General features: G+C 43.5%; 1 protein-coding gene across 1 annotated transcript in view; it reads right to left on the bottom strand.

Moving 5' to 3' along the window:
* Myom1 (myomesin 1) overlaps positions 1-23,180 on the bottom strand; it is a 97,046-nt gene that overhangs the window by 50,236 nt on the left and 23,630 nt on the right. The window contains exons 8-15 of the mRNA XM_051190918.1: positions 22,801-22,965; positions 19,839-20,000; positions 12,728-12,869; positions 9,697-9,896; positions 7,400-7,456; positions 3,472-3,596; positions 997-1,180; positions 519-693 (exon numbers count right to left, since the gene is read on the bottom strand). Of these exons, the coding sequence (XP_051046875.1) occupies positions 519-693; positions 997-1,180; positions 3,472-3,596; positions 7,400-7,456; positions 9,697-9,896; positions 12,728-12,869; positions 19,839-20,000; positions 22,801-22,965 (1,210 nt within the window). The remainder of the gene's footprint in view (positions 1-518; positions 694-996; positions 1,181-3,471; positions 3,597-7,399; positions 7,457-9,696; positions 9,897-12,727; positions 12,870-19,838; positions 20,001-22,800; positions 22,966-23,180) is intronic.

Genomic DNA, 23,180 nt, shown 5'->3' with positions numbered 1-23,180 from the left:
GCTTAGCCATCTCTCTAACCCATGTGTGTTTTTCTTCCATTGGATATGTATACTGCATGTAGTTTACAGTAATTCTGGAAGACATCACATACCACATACACCACACCACACACGCACGCACGCACCACACACGCACACACGCACACACACAGGCACATTACCGTGAGCCCTTCACAGGGTTGTTGTTGCAGGGCTCCCGCATGCATGCATGCACCACACACACACATAAATACACACACGCACACATGCACGCATGCACGCATGCACCACACACACACACACACACGCACGCACGCACACATGCACGCACCACACACACGCACACACGCACGCACGCACCACACACACGCACACATGTGCACACACGTACACGCACATGCACCACATGCACCACACGCACGCACACATGTGTGCACACACACATGTACACACACACGCACGCACACACCACACACATGCACACACACGCACACACATGCACACACACGCACACACACGCACGCACACAGGCACATTACCGTGAGCCCTTCACAGGGTTGTTGTTGCAGGGCCCCCACTTGCCAGAGCCAGCCACACTGGCCTCGATGTAGTACCCCACTAGCTCTTTGGCATCTTTGGACTCCTCCCAGGAAACCACTACTGAGGTATCTGTATTTCTACTTGGGATGATTTTACCAGGGGCCTTGGGGATATCTGGGTAAAAAAAGAAAATGGTGATCAAACTGGAGGTAATTTAATACACTCCATTACCACTGCATACGTGCAAACACATGCATAACTGTTTACATATCATGTTAAACATGCAGTTCTTTTGTTTTATAATGTATTTTGCTCAAAATATTATTTAGGAAGCATAATGGTAAATGAAACGTCAGTGGACATTGAAAACCATGCCAGCTGCTGAAACTCCTGACATTTACTTTGCATAAGCAAAACAACACTATTTTACTCTTGGTTTGACATTTTCTCAGCTGCTCAGTCTGGCCCCACACTTACCAAGTTTGTCCCCTACGACTGTCACTTCTGTTGCCTCCGAGGGTTCACCAACTCCTGCTGAATTTGAACAGCGGACACGGAAGCGGTAAGATTTGCCCTCCACCAAGTCGAACAGAGCAAAGCGAGGAGACTTTACTGGGAGCTCTGTGTTGACACGTTGCCAGTTTTCCGTTCCCACGTCACACTGCAGCAGGAACAGTGACATCATCGGAAGCCCCCAGAGCACTCAGGGGACTCAGACTTATTTACCCATCAACAAACCACCCGTCTCTAGAGCTGGATTGGAGAAGAGATGTTTGATAAACTGTGGTAACACATTACGTCACTTGTACATAAACAATGCTTGTCAATCTGCTTATAGAAGTCTTTGTTTCAAGGACATCTATCTCTCCAGAACTGCTTTTAGTACTTAGACTTGTGCATGTCACTATGAACTGTGTTGTTTTAGTTGAGCGTTGCGACTCATGACATCCTTCAGGCCCACACTCTGCGGCCAGCTCCTCAGGAAGGCCTGTGGACCACCTCCCTCCCTTTGCCCTTACCCCGCTTTATTCAGCAATGAAGCCATTTGCCGTTATCTGAAGCTTATTTATTTGCTCTCTCCTCTACCAGAAAGTGCATTCCATGAGCTCAGGGATCTGCTTGCTCATGTCTGCCTCAGCCCAGAAGGACACTAAAGTTTCTTCTCTGAATGAACAAATGGATAAGGTTATGGGAACAAAAGATAGATGATCCTTAGTAACCTTGTGCTCAAATGCTTGGAACCGTACATGCTTAAGATTTGGAGATTGTGTTTGTCTGTGTGTGTGTGCATGCATGTAAAATCTACTTAGACTTTTACTATTTAAATATCCCCAATCCAAAATCCAAAACATTTTGAGTGTCTTGTTGGATTATGAATCTGGATTTTTGGATTAGAGATGCTCAGTCTATAGCTGGATATATGGATCTGTGCCTGGATTATGCATGTCTAAATCCTACCTCTAACTTGCACCTGCTGTGCAATCTGGAGCAAACTATCAAACCCACCAAACACTCAGTTTCATTATCTATAAAATAGGTACAATGAAATAAAAGTGTGTCCCTAATGGAGTTTCTTTTAAGAATTAAGCAGATTAACTAATGTGTGCGATACGGTGATGTTGTCTGGCAAACACCACTTATTTTCATTCTTACAGATACAAGCAGTGCTAGCAAGTAGCACTGTTTTGTGCCTGATGTAACCAGTTTTTGAAAGGGAAAGCATCCAAGATGTGAGATAGCCGAGGGAAAAGTTTAAGAGGAAGGCCCTGGTGCACTGGTCCTTTTACCACTGAGCCCCCAAGTTTCAGTCATCTTAGGAATCACAGCCATGGCTTCGGTGTTTGACTATAAGCCTGTATGTAACTCACAGACCAGCACGTGCATGCAAATCCCAGGTGAAAGTCCCTTCAAGTGCAAACAGATAGCACTAAAAAAAAAAAACAAAAAAAAAAAAACATGCCGAGACTCTACAAAGGCCAACGGCTCATAAAACAGTTCATCAGAAATAATTAGACTCGAAGTGGAACGGCTTGACATTTAGAGAATCCTGTAACTGCATTCCAGGTCTCTGAACACAGTCTGCATCCTTACTCCTCCAACGTTCTGGGTGCTGGAATGCACCCTGTGAAGCTTCTCCACGCAATGTTATACTCTTAAATACTATCTTCTCTTCCATGCAACTGACAGGCTGGCAGGAAGAGATGTCTAATTGTTTAATGATAGATGATACGCATTTTGATCTGGGGAAGTTACAGACTTTCATGGAAAAATTCGGGTTGGTTTGACCAAAGGAAATGGTCAACAGAAGTCCGTGGTGACTCATCTGAAGAACATGTCTCAGGGTGGGTTGTTATGCGTCACTATCTCAGCAAAGTGGTAATTACTGTCACAGAGTTAATTCAGAGCCTCTCCCTGCGGAGTGTGTCAAAGATTGCAGCGGGCATGGGTGTGTGTTAAATATACCAGGAAATAAACATGTAGCTATTGTGCCATCTTTGTTCCTATTAAAACAGAAGAAGGCTATGGATGCTACCAACTTTTATTTGGGGAGAACATTTAGAAAATATGAAACTGTAAGTATAACTTTAGATTTCATAAAAGCAGACCCTTGGAATATGTCTATGTTGCATGGGAAAGCGGTCATGAACTTATTGTTTCACATCATGACAGAAGGACAAACAGTCATCACTAGAGCAAGAGAGACAGGGGACCGCTCTAGAAAATGACACCATGTAGTTGTAGGAACATGAAAAAGTCTCAAGGAACCTTGATGAGGTTCTATGTGATACATATGTATGTGTGTATGCATATTCAACAGTTCATAATCTGTAAGAATTGAAAGAGTTTAGATTATTCCTGCTGCTGCCTTCCTTTACTCCATTGTTATTGGAGATTAATGTGACTTAAGAAGACGGTTAGGAGATGGCACATGTGATAATGCTAGGGTCTTACCTTTTCTACAAAGTACATAATGCCCTCGTGACCACGCTGGCCAGGGGGTTTCCAGCTCAGCACTACGTAGCTCCGGGTGGCCTCAGTGACAGAGAGGTCTGTGGGGGGGCCAGGAATGACACCCTCTGAAAAACAACAAGGTGAAGTGAGGAGCACATATTCAGGGGGCTGGGGACACATGGAGAGCCACAAGTGCCTCCCTCTTCCTGGGTCCACTATGTAAAGAAACCTTGCCCCTCAGCTCTTCTTTAAAATAAATAAATCGTTCGTTCGTTTAGTTATTTGGATGCCACCGTGCATCTGACACACAAACAGACCGAGGGGGTCTGGGGCTGGACTTGACTTTCTATGAGTGTGGCTGAGCCGGAACTGAACCGTGCAAAGAAGTGTGGGTGTGTTTGGCCCTGGAGTACGTAAGTACACAAAGCACAAACTGAAGCGCACAGCGGGCATGGGGTGGTGGGACTGGTCTCCGTGTCAAGGTCAGAAGCGTGGGAGTCACATGATATTCTCTGGCTCCACCTCACAATTACATCTTCATGAGAAAACATCTTCCCTCCCCCTCTTTTTCCCTACTCCTCCCATCCCCTACACAACAGTTGAATTCCCTGCCACCCTGAAAAGATGCTCAAAACAATGCTCAAGAGCATTTCTGCAAGTTTAAAAATATCCAGCATCAAGCAATAAAACTCAAAATACCTGGTACTAATTAAAAGAAAAAAGTATGTTTGAAAGCAAGGAAATAACGCCTATGTTGGGGGGAAAGACTTAATCACTAGTGACAAACCCAGAACAGAAATACCACAGGTGTCAGAGTTAGTGTCGTCTGTGAATTCCTAAGCAATAACTACTAGGCAAGGACATGGATGTGGCCACACATATAAGCCATGGTTATACACATTCCGCATGTTCAGGGGGATGAAGACTGAGGGGCACAGCACCAATGAGCTGAGAAACAGTCTCAACGGGCTTCCAGTGGCGCATAACTGGGATTCCTAAAGCCGGGGACAAAGAAGGGAATGCATTAAAAAGTACATGTTAGGAGACAATGGTAAAACCTCTTCGGGTCAGATGACAACTATATACACCCACAGACCTGAGAAGAATGTTGAGACTCAGCACAATGTATAGGGAGAAAACCACTTACACGCATCATAATCAAAACTCTAACCAGCGATAAAGAGAATGTGATAGAAGCAGAGGAAAAAGATGTACCACAGACCCAGGGACAAAATTCACAATGACAATAGTTATTGTTACAGTACAGGCCTGCAGCACAACGAACCAAGTCCTCTTTCTCCCCCTCTCCCCCTCTCTCTGTCTCTCTCTAATGATCCATCAAATACATGGTAGGATTCCAAGCCCCTCTGTGATACTACCAATCATGTCATGGATGGGATGCACAGAAGAATTTGTCGACATTTTATTGATTACAATGAGAAGAATGCAACTGTCTGTTATATTTTTTAAAACAATCTAATTATGACCTAAATATAAATAACTATAAAAACTGTATATAGTCTCATGTATGTTAACTTTTCTTGAAAAGTTAGGATGTCTTTATTCCATAGTGACCCCAAGTGATCTGATAGTTCATTTCTCTATCCACAGAAGACTGATTTAACGTGTCTATAAAACACAGAGAAATACCCTGTCACTAAAAGAAATTACATGGTTATTTGTTAGCTGCAGGAAAAAACAAAAACAACAAAAAAAAATCTACAGTGTTCTGGGAAACAAAGGCTACCTTGTATGATGGGGGCTGTTAGAAACTGTTTGCTTCTGACCAATTTAATATTTTAGTGCCTCAACATCAATTTAACCTAGTAATGTATATCGAGTAATTGTGTTTCCCATGGGAAGAAAACTCAACAACTTGTCAAGACAGTTCCTTTTCAGATGGCGTTAAGTGCAAACCCGTATCACCAGGGAAGAGGAGGGAATCTGTTACACCTCCCTAAGTAAGTTTATGTTACTGAATAAAGGTTGCTTTTCATGAGAATGAACCGTCTTACTAACACCTTTAACACCAGCCTCTGCAGCTCTCAGCATGCTCTCTTCATGGGAAATTATGAAGCTGCTCTTGGATTCATTCATTTTCAACAAACCAACTCCTTCAGAAAAAAAAAATCTACATTTCTAGGACCTTTGCCAGAGTTTTAAGTTTAAAGTTACAATGTGAAAAGCCTTGTTTTATCCTACAAGACTGGCTGCTTCTCAGTTGGAGCATCACAGTACGGCATGTGTCCTAGGAACGTTTTCGGGGACCAGTTTCAGTGCACTGACCTCAGAGTGGTTACTTTCTCTGCCACGTTCTGAGCAACAGAAGCTGTGCTCACCAGCTCCTCCGCTTTCTTAGCCTAGATGTCACCTTCATTACTTCTTAGTTTTTCATTTGTCTTTGCTCTAGCTGTTTCTAATGCACTGGGATGGTCCATGCGTTTCAAAGAGCTGTAAAACCTCCACACACTCCTGGGACACAAGTGCTCCCCAAAGACCCTTGGCAACTGCTCCATGGCCTCTCCAGCCCTGTCACTGTCTCTTAACTGCACTGAGTTCTTCAAAGGACTGCATGAAAACTGTCAACCTAGAGTCCCATATTCAGTGAATATATTACAAGAATGAAGGTTAAACCAAGACCTTTTCAGACACACAAGAGGTAAAACAACTAGTAAACCAGAAAGTGTGCAGTAAGAAAAGTTACAGGATGAAAGGAACTCTGATCAAATAAAACCCTGGAATCTGGACAAAGAGGAGAAAAACCAGGCATGGCGGCGGCACACGCCTGCGAGATCATATATGAAAGAAAGGCAGGAAAGCATAAAAAGTGTGAGTAAATATAGAAAGCTTTTCCTTCAGAGGACCTGGGTTTGGTTCTCAGAACCCACATGGGGATGCACACCATGTCTAACTCCAGTTCTAGGGGATCCAGTGCCCTCTCTGTCCATACCAGGGACACACAAAGTGCACTTATATGTAGCAGGCAAAACATTCATGTACATAAAATAACATGAATAAATCTTTAGTGTTTTTTAAAATAAAATTTTTCTAACTTTTAAGATCTCTTTGAAAGATAGATGACTATTCAAGATCAGCATAATATGCTGTACAGTTTATGATCTATACACAAATACAATGTATGACAATATAGCTCTGAGGAAGAACAAAGGTTGGCTGAGAAAAGGTACATATCATAAATATCAAATATTAAAACCTAAAAGAGAATGATAACTAATGATATAACGTAAATAAAATGGGATAATTAAAAAATGCCCAAGTCTAAATAAAAGAGAAAATAATAAAAAGAAAACTGGTGTAATAAATAAAAACATGCACACATCTACACAAACATCTGGCTTACAGAAACTTTTAAAAAAAAAGCATGGACGGATCGTTATTAATCGGGAGATGCATCTACACGAGTAAACCACAAAATAAGCACGCTGACAAAAGGAAACAGACAACGATAAGTACAATTCTACTTATGAAACGTGGACAGTACAAACTGTGGTGTCAGGAAGCAGGCCAGAGACCACCGGGGGCTGGGAGAGGGATGGAAGAACACGACAGGGTCTTAGGAGCGGGGGACATGTTTGCTGTTTCGATCACGGCAATGAGGTCACATGTGCACACACATACAGCTTGTCAAATGTAACGCTGACATATGCAGAGTTCATGTGTGACAACTGCACCACAATATGTCTTTTAAAATTAAACGTGATTCTTTGGGACCTGGAAGTATAGCTCAAAAGGTAAAGCATGTCCTTGGCGTGCACAAGGTCCTGGGCTCAATCCTCAGCCCCACAACCCCACACATGATTCTTTGGTAAGTTATTTCAACTACTATCCCTTCCCAAAGCTTCACAAGCAAAGCTAAATTGCACAGCAAGACGCCAGCAGTGGCTTCCGGAGAGGCCAGGGGTTTTACCTGTAGGTTCCTCTTCAGTGACAATGATCTGTCCAGTCCAGGGTGCTGAAGGACGACCTAAACAAGACAAGCGTAAAAGCCGCATGTTCACAGATGTGCTTCTGACTCTTTGATAAATGGATAAACTGGATGAGTGAGTCAAATAGGTTCTAGTTCTCTTACTTGTCTTCCTGGTGCATCTTTACATGTCTAAGGTGTATGGAAGGCATAGCCCTTGCCGGAACATGGACTGAGTTGAATTTTCTGCAATTCTACTTAAACAAGATAACTGAGCAACCTGGGCTCATGTGAGTGCTCAGCACACAGCCCCCAAAACATGTAGGCTTTCGCAGGCCTTCTCCAGAGACGAGAAACACATCGAGGTCAGTCATGAGCCCAGTAGTTCTCTATCTGCCATTTTGGGGGTCAGAGGGTATAAGAGGCAGATTAGCATGGGAGAGCTGAAGGAGGCAAGCCTTTCCTGTTACGTTTGGAAAAGTGTTGTCCATGGGAAGTCAGCTTAGACCATGAGTAGGGAAGATGGAAGAGAGAGGTGTAATTTAAAGAAGAGCTCCATCCTGTGGCCCTGAAAGCATGAAAAAGAGAATGGTGGATGGGAAAGGTAGCTCCACAGGTAAATGTGCCTGCTGCCAAACCTGGTGTCCTGAGTTCAATTCCCGAGACCCACACAGTGGATGGAGATAACCAATTCCTGCCAGTTGGTTGTCCTTTGGCTTCCACATGAGCACTGTGGCATGCATGCCCGAATTCACACACACGCGCGCGCGCGCACACACACACACACACACACACACACACACACACACGAGATAGATGATAGATAGACAATAGACAGATGATAGATAATAGATGGTAGATACATAGATGATAGACAAAAGATAATAGATGGTAGACAGACGGATGGATGGATAGATAGATAGATAGATAGATAGATAGATAGATAGATAGATAGATGGTAGATTGTCTGGGAAAGAAAGAATGATTCTATCTTGCTTTACTTGGGGGACCTTTCATCCGAGTCTGCAGGAAACAGGAAGGGAGCAAAGAAGATGATGTGTTTCCCATTCACAAAAACCTTATCTTTATTGGGATTCATAAAAGGGGAGTAGAAGAAAACATGAGGTAGAATTGCCTGATTTAACAGGGAGGGAGTCTGAATGCGATGCTATCTTCCTTGGAGTTCTTGGATGACACTAAACGTCACTGAGGTAAAGAACAAAAGTGTAAGTGCTGGATGGACCTGTAATCTCCACAAGAGTTATCTCCTGCTCCCTGGGGCATCTGACAGCGTCCAGAAACATTTTTTATTACAACTGGCAAATGATACCTCAGGCATGAAGTAGGCAGAGGCGAGAGCTGTAGCTAAGCGTCCTATGCGCATATTCCCTCAGCTAACACCTGCTGGTCTGATGTGTGAGTAGGGCCACTAGGACAGAATGACATGTCAGTGACTAGGGATTCTTATGGTGTCATTTTATGACCCCTTGTTTGGGAGATGTCATACAGGTTCCCATTGAAGGCATAATGTGTGTGCCTTAAAATTATTATTTTAAGACTTTTTGGATTGTATTTCAATTGTGTGTGTGTGCGCGCGTGTCCGTGTGTGTCCACACTATGTATACATGGGTGCATGAGACTGCATATAAGCCACAGAGTATGGAGGTCAGAGGGCAGCTGTAGGAGTTAGCACTCTCCTCTCACCGAGTGGGTCCTGGGCATTGAATTCAGATGGTCAGGCTTGGCAGCAAGTGCCCTTACCCGCTGAACCACCTTGACAGTTCAAGATTATTTTATATTACCTAAATGGAAACAAAAAATTTGGATCAGATGTAAATTTATTTTTTAATCAACATGGAGAAGCTCATAGAGATGGCTAGGAATGCTTGGACAAAGATGTCGAGGTCAGGAAGTTCACCTTTGAACCATAAGTGCAGTTACATTTGGGGTACACTAATAATGTGAATAAAAATGGTCTTTGGGCTATTTGTTCCATCTTTCATTCCTTGCCTAATGATTAGAACACACATTAGCAAGGTACACTTTTCTGAGTGATTTTTAAAAGATAAAATAAGGTGATGTTTTTTAAAAGCCCTCAAAAAGTGAATCAAGAACAAATATATTTTATGTTCTTAGAATCACCAAACCTCAGGATTTTCTGATCACAGGGAGAGTTTATTCTTGCCTCCCTCTAGTGGACAGAAGAGGGATTGCTGGCTGGGACACCTAGCGTAGTGTTTTTTTGTTTTTGTTTTTGTTTTAAAAGCTCAGGGAAGATAAAGAGAAATGAAAGGACTTACTTTTAAGTCTAGCTTTCTCAGCTGGATCCAGAGCAGCCACGGGCTCAGAAACTCGAGATGGCAGGCCTATTCCAGTTTTATTCACAGCTCGAACCCGGAATATGTAGGAACGACCTTCTATCAAACCGGTGACCGGAAACCGAGCAAACTTCACAGGTGTGTCGTTGCACTGAGACCAGCTATCTGTGCCCACCTCACACCTGAGGGGAAGAGGGGTTAGCAGGAGGTTACACTGAGTGTGGCTAAGCGCGGGGAGAGGGCAACAGATTCACCACTCACTTCAGGCCCTCCCTGAATCAAAACGGGCAACACCTGCTCGGCTTGTGAGGGTCCAGCAGGTTCAAGGCAACGTGTCCTTTAAATATTTCCTTTAAGATTCCAAGTATTCATTTGACAGAGAGAGGGGAGGGAGAGAGAGAAAGAGACAGAGGGAGGAGGTTTCTCTTCTATCGTGTGGGGTACAGGCATCCACCTTTACTCACTAAGACATCTTACCAGCCAACAATTTGTCTTTTTGAACATGAAGAGCAAAGCTTCAGACCTTTCCTGAACAAGCAGTGGGGGGGGGGGGCGGGGGTCTTGTGGGTCAAGGGCAGAAGGCAGAGATGAGGGTAAGAAAATCATGCAGGCATCCAGACCTTTTTTCTTCTTCTTTTTTTTTTAATGTGTAGGGGTGTTTTGCCCACATGTATGTCTGTGCATTTCTTGTGTGTGTGGTGTGTGCCAAGGACAAAGGACACTGTTGGATCCCTTTAACTGGAGTTACGGAGAGTTGTGAGCTGGGTAACTTGAACCCGGGTCCTCTGGAAGGGCAGCCAGGGCTCTAACCACTGGGCCATGGCTCCAGCGTTTGTGAGGCGAGGCCCCTCATTCACGCCCCTACTGGCACTTTTAATTCCACTGTTAGTGGTTTCCTTGCCTTCTTCGGGCATTTTCTTTTAAAAGCAGAACTTTTGTAGGACAAGTAGGGACCTAAAAAGGTTACTGAAGCTGGGAGTGGCGCCCACCTGCAATCCCTGCATTTGGGGACCTGGGGCGGAAGGGTCATGACCTTGAGGCTAGTTTAGGCTGCACAGGGAGACTGTCTCCAAACACTAAACCAACTGAACAAAACAGGACAAAAACTATTTGCACTGCATTTTGGGACACAGCTCATTGTTTTCTTACTGGATGATCACTATGTCCTGTGTGGGTACAAGGGTCAGAGGTTATTGTAATATATTTGTTTCTTTCCTTTCTTCATCCTCCCCTCTCTCTCCAAGGTCTTGCTATGTAGCCCAAGCTGGTTTTGAACTCATGACTCTCATGCCTCTACCTCCTGAGTGCTGGGGCCTCATGCCATGCCCAGCCATGCTAGTTTCTTTAACAAAGAGGCTGACTCCCCGTGGGGAAATTAAGTGCTTGGGAACTTATTCTAATTGCCTGCTAATGTAGTGACTGCTACCAATAACAGAGTCAGGAAACTGCTCAGGAGACAAATACGATAGTTCATACGAGGCTACCGATGTGTAGTGTTATGATATGACAATTCCTTGGTTTTTACAATTAGTACACAAGGCTTTTACTCTGAAATACATCCCCTATAAGGCACTATGTTCAAAATGTATAATTTCTAAATCGTTCTCATGGGAGGGCAGCTCCAGAAGCAATATAAATAAGGGAGGGCCTTCCTTATTCTCATTTTTCATTCTTTGATATGGATAATGATCATTGTTTTCAACATTATGTAAAGGCCTTTCAAATGTATTGCTGTGTCTGGGGAATGGCAGTGCAGGAAAGGTGAAGGGCTTCTTCTCTAGAAGCTTCTATAGCATGTTAGTGCAGAGAGAGCACTGACCTACAGTCAAGCTGGTATCTGAATTCTAGCTCTGGGCTTCCTACCCATGTGACCTTAGGCTAGGTAATGTTTCTTTGCTGGTATGTGGCTTGGGGCAGCTCTTTCTTTCTTGTACTAGCAAGGTCTGTCTGGGATGGTTAGTGGTAATCAACACGCAGTGTTTAGAACAGTGCTATCGCAAACAGTAAGTATTATGCATGGGGTGCTCGTTCGTAAAGACCAAGGCAAGAGAAAAACAGCCTGCACTGGTTGTCTGTAATCCTCCATGAAGTCTGCAGGTGCCTTGGCTATTTGTCAAAGACAACGAAGCAGACTGGCAGTAAGGAAAGGGTTAACATAAACCTCCACACTCATCGCAAGTGAGTGGAGCCTCCAGCCCACTCTGGGTCTCCTGCTAAGTATGGCCTGATCAAAAACACTTCTCTGGAAGGCACTGAGCACAATGGGCATGCTTTCACTTACTGTTGCGAATATGAGGGTTAATACACTGACATAGATCACCTGTCTGATTGTTTCTAGAGACAAAAACAAAAGGAATTGGGACAACTATTGGAAGAGAAACTAAGCCAGAGAATCGCACACTTGAACCAATAATCTGAATGTGTTGCTTGTATTACCCCAGCCTAGTAGATATGAATGTGTGAAATCCACAAATCTCGGGATCCGTGAGTTCTGAAGAAGGAAATCCACAAGGACTTGTAGGTAAGAGTGAAGCCTAACACCATGAATTTTTGTTACAATTTCTTACATAGCATGGATAACTTGGAACCACATCATATGGAGTAAGGAATACATTTGTGCTTCTAAGTCAGTGCTCTTGAATGACTGCTATACTAGGAGCATGGAAGTTAAGTATACTGAATATCAATCATTTCATTTCCACACTGGCCTCTGCTATTAGAGGTTTATAAAGTCATTACACTCTTGCCAAGGTAGCGCATGAGTTGGTTGTCAAATTCAAAGAATTTATGTAAATAATTAGGTACTGGTATGTTTGCATATATATGTACACATATACATATACACACACATGTACATATATGTGTACATACATACATACATCACATATGGAGCGAGAGAGGGAGAGGAGGGAAAAACCAGAAGAGAGAGCATTTCGCTTAGAAGTAATGGGAAGAATCAAGTGGACATCTGTGTGTCCACAGGACTCTGACTGAGGCGAGGTCGAGCACTAACTTATCAATAAAGTATCCCAAGATAGGGCTCCCTCCATCCACAGCTGGCTGCTTCCAGGAGATGATGATGTAATCTTTGTTAGCATCCAAAGACACCACATCCAAGGGCGCTGCGGGGGCTCCTTCAATCTCTGCATCAGCATCTGTGGAGACAAGGGGTCCTGTTAAATGCTCACACAGCCTCTGCCAGCTTGGCAGACTGAGGTCATGGTGCACGCATTTCCTACAGATCACACGTATTTGGCTTCATAGAGCAAGCTTCACGTCTTACAATTTGTTTATCAACATAACACGGTGTGCTTTTTACTTTGGGGGAAGAGCATTATGTTAGATAATAAAAGGGCTCTGAGGAGGATCCATGGGTTTTGTCTCCTCATTCCTGCTTCCCAAAGAATTCCAAAAATATTGATAGGGAGATACCAAATCGTGCCAGAAAGTCTGTTCTTAAGACATTGCTTGGCAGTGGTACTAAATCTCTGGCAGGCTCCCAAAAAGGCAAACGTCCCCCACCACATGTTACTGGAATGCAACTATAAGAATAAAAACCATGTCCCCCATGACAGTGCCGCTTACCAGCAGGAAGTAGTTTGGAAAGAACAACGTCCAAATTCCCAAATATTGTCTATAAATGTTTGTTTTCATTTAAATGGACTTGGTTATATAAAATAAATAAATAAATAAAAAAGAATAAAAACATGAAACTTACTATGTGGGCATTGTCCTTTGAAGACAAAAAGACCCTGCTTTGACCAAACGTGGTGGTTACTGATGCCCATTTGACTGGATTGAGACATGCAGGAGAGCGTTAAAGTGCATCTGAGTATGTCTGTACATGCTTTCCCAGGACTATTAGATCATGGCAACGCCAGCATAATCAATGGTTTAGCCCAGTGATAGTTTAACAATGGGATACAAGATTGGTGAGTAGGGGAAGTGTGGAGAGTGGGATTGGCTGGATGAAGGTCAGTGGGACACATGTTCAAAGGGTATGTCCTGCCTTGGCTTCTTCTTGCTGGCACCCCCTTCTTCCAAGCTAATATGAGTTATACAGTTCTGATCCGCCCTGTCTGCCACACAAATTTCTCACCACAGACCCTGGAATATGGAGCCTACCATGGGCTGAAACATCTGATACTGTCAACTAAAGTAAATCCTGTAACAGAGCTTGGCAAATAGATAGAAGACCGAAAATAAAAACACAACAAACAAAAATCAACACAGGTAATGACTGTTCCAGAACTGGGGACACTTAGGAAAAGAACTCTGACACAATACCCACATTTGAGTTTAGTAAAAGTCTACAATAACACAGGAAACAGAGCATTGACTGTTTGTGCACCGAGATCCCAGATTGTTGCCCTCCCCTAAGTCCCCAGGCACAGCTAATTAATGAACCAGAAGGAAATGAAATAAAAATATACCATCAGTAACCCTTTAAGTGAGAATGATAAAGCCATTGATAAGTCTGGGGGAGGGGCCAGTTCTTCCAATCGAGCATGTGAGCAGAACTGGGAGATTCGGGGACACATGGGAGCCACTTATCCCGGAGAAAACACTCCTGACAACCAAACACTCTTTTCCTATGATCTACACTTCTGCAAGTCCCATGAGTTACAGAGTATTTTATATGATGGCAGCAATATTGGCAGACTTCTGGGCTTAATGTTAGTGGGTCTGCATTACTTGTGAAGAGCTCATAAATCATCAGGGCACGCTCTCTGGGTAAATGTCTCCTGAAGACACACTAAAGGAGAAAGACACCAACAAATCATGGCCAGGGCTGGATTTAGAATCCTTCCACGGAAGGCAGGTGTCCAGAGAGCTGTGAGTCAGCATTTCTGTAACACGGTTTGCAGGATGCCATTCCGGGGATGGGCTCGATGATCTATTTAGTTATTGAAGCATTCCATTCATTCATTCATTCATTCACTCACTCATTCATTCATCTACTCATAGCCACCTGAAGACCACTTCATTCATTCATTCACTCATTCATTCATTCATCCACTCATGGCCACCTGAAGACCACTTCATTCATTCATCCATCCAATGGCCACCTGAAGACCACAGCCTCCATGTGCTGACCCTGAGAAAACACTTCTCAGAAAATTCTGCTTCAGTGATACAGATCTCTTCCTAATCACAGCCCCAGCTGACCAGCATTGGCTGTCTCAGAAAAGCAAAGGTTCGCTTTAGTAGTTCTTAATTCAAAATACCACAAGAACAACCACTAAGTTAGCTGTGAACAATCAATGTCTTCCTGTATCATCTAGACTTTTACTAAACTTGGGTGTGGGTATTGTGCCAAAGCTGGCTCCGCTGTAAGCTTGTTTAGTAAATACTCTTCCAGCTTGTCCTGGCTGTTTTTATGTCAGCTAGTCTCATGCCTCAAGAAGCTGATTACTTTTTAAATAACCTGGGTCATGGTCTTTATGAAAACTGCCCTTTTTTCTTGAAATATTTCAATAATTATAGGTATACATCATAAGTTTTCACTGCTGTGTAGTATTTTGTTGTTTATGTGGGACATAACCTTTTATATTTATCCTTATATATTTATGCCTCCTTATTATAGATGTGTAAACATTTCATTTTACTATTCTTACATTGGCGAGCAACTGGATTCCTCCAGTTTTCTGTAATATTTGTGTTCACATTTGTCCACTTTGTCCTGGAACTGGAGAAGTTGGACTATGTAATCTAAATACACAGTTGCAAAACAGCCCCAGAGACTCTGAACCAATTCACAGTCACAGAAGAGCCTGTCTCTGTATCCTCCTACTCTGGCAGAGTTGTTTTTATTATGTGTGGGTATGCATGTATGGTTGCGTGAATGTGTGTAAGCGTGCAGGCACTCATGTGTGCACACGTGTATGGGGACCAGAATTCCAGCGGTGGTGTCTCCCTCGGTTACTCTCCACTTTGCTTTCTGAGGCAGTGTCTCACTAAACCAGCAAGACTGGCTGAGGCCATCTGTCTCTGAAGCTGGAGTTTCAGGGGTCCGGCTGTCTGTGCCTCTGCCCCAGCCCTCGGCCCTCTAATGCTTAGGTTATAGATGTGTGCTGCTGCACCTGGCTTTTACATGGGTGCTGGGCCATTTCCCCAGCCCTTACAAGGAGTTTTAAAGTCTTGTTATCTTTGCAGTATGGTAGATGAAGCATCACCTGTCTGCAATTTAGAATGCTTTGGTTACTAGTAACATTTTTTTCATGTATTTGCTTGTCATTTGCAATTCTTCCTTCATGATATTTCTGTCTCATCCTCTGTAACTTTATGATCTCTCTCTCTCTCTCTCTCTCTCTCTCTGTGTGTGTGTGTGTGTATGTGCGTGTGTGTGTGCGTGTTTGGGGAAGGGATTCAGGTAGAACAGAGTGTGTAACAAATGTTGACATTGTGTATTTCTGATGACACCTTATAAGTGGCTCTTCTCTTTTCATTGTTTATAACATCTATATTTTTACTATAAACACGTTGTCTGGGTAATAAAAGCCTATCCAAATGTGCTCAGCTCTGCAGTACTTCTACAGAACATGGTGCTTCACCTACTGACCGTGCTGATAATGCAGTAAAAATACCAGGACCCTAAAAAGAATGCCTTTTATATCACCTCACACCTACATTGGAAAAGTTTAAAAACACATAAAATATCACTGAAAATGTTTTGTAGTTCTGGAAACAGATCATATGATCCAACAATTCAACACATGGGTATGTATTAAAGACAAATGAAAAAACTGTCCCATAAATATGACATGACTATTCGTAGTGCTACCACCCTTAAAAACACTAAACAGTAGGGACAATCCTGTTGCCTATCAACTAGTGGATATATAGACAGTGTGAGGCACATCTATACATTAGAATACTAGGCTAGCAACAAAAATGAACAATCTACCGTACATATTATGACATAAATAACCCTCAAAATGCTGAGTGAAGGGAGGCAGGCTCAGAAGAACACTGATACCCAAAAATGTCCTGAAAGAAAACTTGTAGACACAGAAAGCAGATTGTGGCCTCAAAAGCCATGACTGGGCATGGGAGTGATTCAGGGAAACTCAGAGTGACAGAGATATTAGAGGAGGAAACCATGGGTGATGACTGCTTAACTCTGCACATGTATTTACAAACATTCAAGTGTGCAGTTATGTGGGAGAGCTTTATGTGTATCTATGCCTAAATAAAGTTGCTTTTAATACTCTAAAATACACCATTTAAAATCAATAATGGACGAAGCCAGGTGGCAGAGAATTATACAAGTCCCTGAGCTTCATGACAGTGCAGCACCATTAGCAGTAGTAATATGAAACATGAAAAATAAACTTTTCTAAAAGTTGTCAAGCTCACAGGACAATTGCTGAAATCTTCATTTTTTTTCCCAGTTATTTACTCAATCCTGCCATAGTAACATCGGATCAACCTTAGCATCTTTCCATTTCCTTAATTTGCGGATTATTAAAACCGGAACGTGGGATTTAAATGTTGGCCCCTGAAGCTCTCTGCATCTGGAGTCAGTCATGTGACATCCCATGCAAATCTGGCAGAGACCCAGTTGGTGGGCCAACGCAGAGCAGCCTGGCCAGCCAGGGCTCCCAGCGTGAGTAGAGACTCTCCAGTTGGCTGAGATGAGACACTGAGAGGGGAGGGAGACTTTGCATACCCAGCCATTGTCTAGCTAAGCTGATCCAGGTGGTTTGGCTAACCTAACTTTGGCATGAGTCCCAGCGAGCCTGTTTCCATAGCAACCTTTAACGAAGGCTGCCTCCTCCGTTCCCGCAGCAATACCTGACTTTACCCACAATGCTTCTGTGGAGAAGACACTCTGACACGTTTCCCAGATGTTACAGATGTTCGTACATCTTTTGTCAGTTGCTGGTTCTTGGCTGGATCTAGTGATCATTTGTCATTGTTCAGTGTGGATATGACACTGAGTGTCCCCAGAACGCATTCTTCCTGCTCCCGTTTGGTGTTGTGAGCACTCAGTGTCAGTGGAGAACACGTGGGCCACCCTTGGTGAGTGTTGTATGTGGAATATACAAAATATTTGCTCACCAAGCAGAAGTGAGCAGCCCCGTCCCCCAAGCTGCCTCTTTCCTCCTTTTTTAAAACCCTCTTAACCTGGACAATAGCATGAAATATGGGGCCTGGATATTACATGATCATACGGAGCAGAGCCAACAGGACCACCATCTGACCTCTAAAGTGACAGACTGAGCCAACAGGCCAGGACGTGAGAGGCTGACAGATGGAGGAGGGCAAGTCTTCAGTGGTTATTTCACCTCAGCCAGCCCAGCCAGCAGCCTAACTAAGTCTTTGCTGAGGCACAGAAGACACACGTGTCCTAAACTACTGTTATGGTTTGCGGGTCCTTCTGAGGACCCTGGTGACACAGTGCAATGCCTTTGTTTTTAATTAAATTTTGTGGTGTATGTGTACGTATATATGTATGTATGCATGTATGTGGTGATGTGTGTGTGCTTTATGCATGTGTGCTGGTGTACTGGTGTGTATGTGTATGTGTGCATGTGTGAAGATATGTGCTGATATGTGTGTGTTGTATACATGTGTGCAAGTGTGTGTTGGTGTGTGTGTGATGTGCATGTGGCAGGTGTGTGCTGAGGTGTGTGTAGAACAGAGACTATGTTGGCCATCTTCCTTGACCAATCTCTGTCCTACTTTTTGAGACAAGGTCTCAAACTGAACCCAGAGCTGGCAGATTCAGAAAGATTGGCTGGGCAGCAAGCCCCACAGAGCCTACCAGTGTCTTCCCAGCACTAGAGATACAGGTGGGAGCCATCACCTGGGTGCTGGGGATCTGAACTCAGGTCCTCACACTCACTTGGCAAGCAATTTACCAAATGAGCTCTCTCCTGAACCCGGTAAGAACTGTGCTTTAAAATTCATAAAAGACATGAGATTTCAGAAGAAATCAATTACAGAGCTAGTGGAGTCTTTGGTGTTATTGTAAGGGCATGAGGACAGCATCTACACTTGCATCTCCATCAAATGCCTATGGGTTAATTTTCCATTCAGTACATGAGAGATAAAAGTTACTAAACCACCTATATTGTTTGTACTTTTAGTTGCCTGTGTATTCTGATGACCTCTACTCTTTCTAATCAGAGAGACTGCTCCTTCCCAGTCTATCTGAAGCTTAGAGGCAACAACCTACCTCCACAGCAGGGCCTGGGCAGCAGACCCAGCATCTCGCAGGCCCCCCCCAGGCCCACACCACCCAGAAGGCAGCTTCTTAATCAACCTCCCACCCCCCTACCTGCCCTCTACCCTTAACCAGGCACTGGAAGAGGACCGACACGTCTCGGAGCCCTCCAAAGTCAGTCTAACCACCGAGCCTACACCTTCCCCTTCTGGATGACTCCACGTCCTCCCACGTTCCTGGCCTTTGGCCTCTGGAGCCATTGGTCCTGGTGCTTTTCCACCGAGCCCTGAGGAGCCTCCTGTTTCTGATTCCCGTGAGTAGAATACACTTTGTTTTCTTGGGACTATTCTGCGTCTCCTCTGTGGCTGCACATGCCTATTACATGGAAAAAACATAGAGCTCAGGCTGAAGTGCTAGGATCCCATGGAGAGCAACATACCACTGCATATACCCAGCCCATTCAAGACAACAGTGGAAAAAGAAAGCTTAAAACCAGCAACTGCAGTTTGTGTAAGAATTGAGTTCTACCGTCTGTTTCCTTCCTGACCAAATCAAAGCCATGGGAAGAAGGAGTCCAGCAAGAAATAATACATTTGCTTTCTGTGATGTTTATTAAAGAGGAAGTCTCCAAAAAAACCGTAGCCTTTTGTGCCAGCTTCCATAAACTAAGACAGCTCTCCAAATGACGAGACTGTAGAAGCCCCTCACCGCAGGAGTGTCCCAGTAAAGACATCATCCTCTTGTTAATGACAGACACTGTCTGGAAACCAAGCACCTCTGTGTTGGCGCCTGTGGGGATCATCTTTTGTACTGGGTCTAGCTTCACTAGAATTAATATTCCTGCTCCAAGTCGTGGGGCAGGATGTTTTAACAACTCCTCAACTCACTAAGACATGTTAGTGCCTCAGTGTGTTAGATGCAGCTTTGTGTTCTGCTTTCTGCCAGGTCTTACCTCGAACGAAGACATAAGCACTATATTGTTCGTAATACTCCCCCATTTGCACGCGGATTGTGTAGAGGCCTTCATCTTCCTTGTTGAGGTGAGAGAACGTGAGTGTTGCCCGGTCTCCGCTCCACTGCATTCCCACCCATTTGGATGGAGAAATGGGTGCTCCTGGAAATGTAAAGAACAAGCCAATTCATTGGCTTTACCCTCTTTGGCGACCTCTCTTCCCCACGCCAAGCCTCTCCCTCTCTCCAAGAGTCACTTGGCTCTTAGAACTCTCTAGACCTTAGAGTGTTTAACATTAGGGGAAATACTAGACAGAAGTAAGGGGCTCCATGGCAGACACGTAATCCGTAACATCTGACAAAATTAGAATTCCAAGCTCTTTGTTCAAAGAGCAGAGCTCCAAGTGTTGAGTTCTCCCTCTGTGCTGGCTGGTTTAATGCCAGCTTGACACGGGCTAGAATCATCGGTAAGGAGGGAACTTCAATCGAGAAAACGATCCAGCATAGGGCATTTTTCAAATTAGCGATTGATGGGGGAGGGACAGCCCACTGTGGGCGGGGCCGTCCCTGGGTTCTCTAAGAAAGCAGACTGAGCAAGCCAGTGAGCAGCCCCCTCCCTGGCTCTGTATCAGCTCCTGCCTCCAGGTTCCTGCCCTATGTGAGCTCTTCGCCTGACTTCCTTCAGGATACTGTGATGTTGAAGTGTAGACCAAATAAACCCTGCCTCCCCATGGTGTTTCATCACAACAATAGCAGCCCTAACTAAGACAGCCTATTTTCAGTTTAAAATATTCTGTTACTTTTAACAGGGGTCATACAAACTACAAAAAAAAAAAAAAAAAAAAAAAAAAAAAAAAAAAACTAGTGCCATAATTATGTGTTAACAGATAAATAAAAATTTTAACATTCTAGAATTGCTGAGTGTTGAATTTTTCCAAAAATGACTCAATTGTACAAATCATTTTTGTGCTGTCTGAACTTAATTTTACATGTAAATTTATATAACTGTATTTTAATGTTTATTCTGATATGCCCTTTAATTTTTATGTCATGATTCATATACCATCCAAAATTCCTGCTTATGCATTCCATCTATGTTTTTAGCTATGAGGAAAAACTAATTCTACAACTGGCCCGCTCAGAAAATTATATGAAAGACATGTTCTTTCCATTGGATGCTACAATCTTAAATTTCACTTTAAGACTCAGAGCCAGAGGTTCCAACTCCGAGGAAGACTAACTCACGAGCTTTACTGTGGTTTGTGGTATCTCACTCATAAACTTGCTGCATGTAAGTCAGTCCCGTGTCTGAGCTGGGGGGTTACTCTGCCCATCGCCCACCTCCTATTGTGGGAGCCCATAGTGTGTTTCCCCGTAGAATCTGCAGTGTCCTCTGGGGCCACTGCCTTAGGCAACACTTCACTGCTGCTGCTGCTGCAGGGACCACAGCCTTGCTAATTCCAGTTTAGACCAGGGCACTGTCCCAACCATCATGTTGGAACCTTAGGGACCCCAGACCGCCACAGGTGTTTACATGTGCACCTAATGGCCAGGCCCTTAGTGTAGTGGGCATGCTGCCCATGGCCCACAATGAGCCTGAGCCTGTGGTTATCTGTTTTACCGCTTGGCCTATCTTCTCTGCTATATGTGTGCTCTGTAGTCTCAGGACTACACATATAAAATGTAAGTTTACATATAAAATGAGGCTATGGCTCAGTGGTTAAGAACACGGGCTGCTTTGCCTGAGGACTTGAGTTCAATTCCCAGCACCCACATGGTGGCTCACAACTCCAGTTCTAGGGGACCTAATGGCCTCCTCTGTCAGGGAATACAAAAAAAGCACAGATGTACATCCAGGCAAAACATCCATACACATAAAAATTTTTAAAGGAATAAAATGATATGAGTGTCAAGCCAATGCCTACATAGCATTGAACCCAGCTCAGGTAACCTTCCAGAGCAGTCCTGTGTGATGGTATCTGTCTACATCCCCAAAAGTCAGTACCATAAAAAAATAAAACAAATACAAATGGGATAATTTTTATCTATCTTGTATCTGTTTTTGTACAAATTTACATATTCCATGTGAAGAATATATTTACTATAAACTTAAATTATAAAGAGGCTACCACATTAATGTAAGATTACTAGCCAGGTAGTGGTAGTGCATGCCTTTAGTCACAGCACTCAGGAGGCAGAAACAAGTGGATCTCTGAGTTTGAGGCCAGCCTGATCTACACAGTGAGTGCCAGGGAAGCCAGATCTACAAAGAGAAACCCTGTGTCATAAAACCAAAAAAAGAAAAAAAAATTACTAATGTCTGTATTGCTTCTGAAAATTTACTCTGCTGATTAATAATATTACGACTTAATTATTTCCTGAAGTTATATATTTTTTAAGTTTTATACAACTCTTATAAAAGATATCTATAAGGAAAAATACTTTATCAAATAACCTAACTTACAAAGTAAATATACAGGGTTTTAATAATTTACTACTCTTATTACTTGGTGACAAGGAAATCTTACCTTCAAAAATATATTTTAGCAGGGCATGGTGGTGTATGTCTATAATCCCAACTCGGGAGGCAGAGGCAGTCATCTCTGTGAGTTTGAGGCCAGCCTGGTCTACATAGTGAGTTCCAGGGCAGCCAGGGCTACACAGTGAGACCCTGTCTTGGAAAATAGATATATATGGTACACACACACATACTCACACTCACACACACACTCTCAAACACATGCACACACTCATACACTCACACACAAATACACTCACACACATACCACACACACTCACTCACATGTACTCACTCACACACACACACACACACGTGTCATTATACTGAAGTGTATGTTACAAACAGCACAGCAGAGTGCTGTCTTCAGCACACAGGCTAGGCCAGCCCTCAGAAACTGGCCCACACGTGTTTTTCATTAGGAAGCAAAGTGAGATGGACTCACCATTTCTATACCACTGGACCTCTGGCTGGAACTGTTTAATTTCAGGGGTGATGACTACACGACAGCCCAGGCTCATCGTCTCTCCTTCTCTCCCAAAAGACACATCAAACTTGTCATCAAAGTGGATCTCAAACTTGGAGGCATAACCGTAAGGGGTCACAGCAACTGGGAACAATGGAAACAAAGACCGGTAATGTGTCTCTTCAAAAGGATGCAGCATTTCTAAAAGCACAGGCAGAAAGCAGCTGCAATAAAAAACAGACCAAATTAAGTTCTACATAAGAAGTACATAGAACGTATGCACACACCATTCGCATTAAGACTCTTACCTCATTGATCGTATAAGTTGAATTTCTATATTAGTGTTATAGGAACACAAT

Source organism: Phodopus roborovskii, unplaced genomic scaffold (assembly GCF_943737965.1).
Source record: "Phodopus roborovskii unplaced genomic scaffold, PHOROB, whole genome shotgun sequence".
NCBI lineage: Eukaryota > Metazoa > Chordata > Mammalia > Rodentia > Cricetidae > Phodopus > Phodopus roborovskii.
This window is presented reverse-complemented; position numbering and strand designations above follow the sequence as displayed.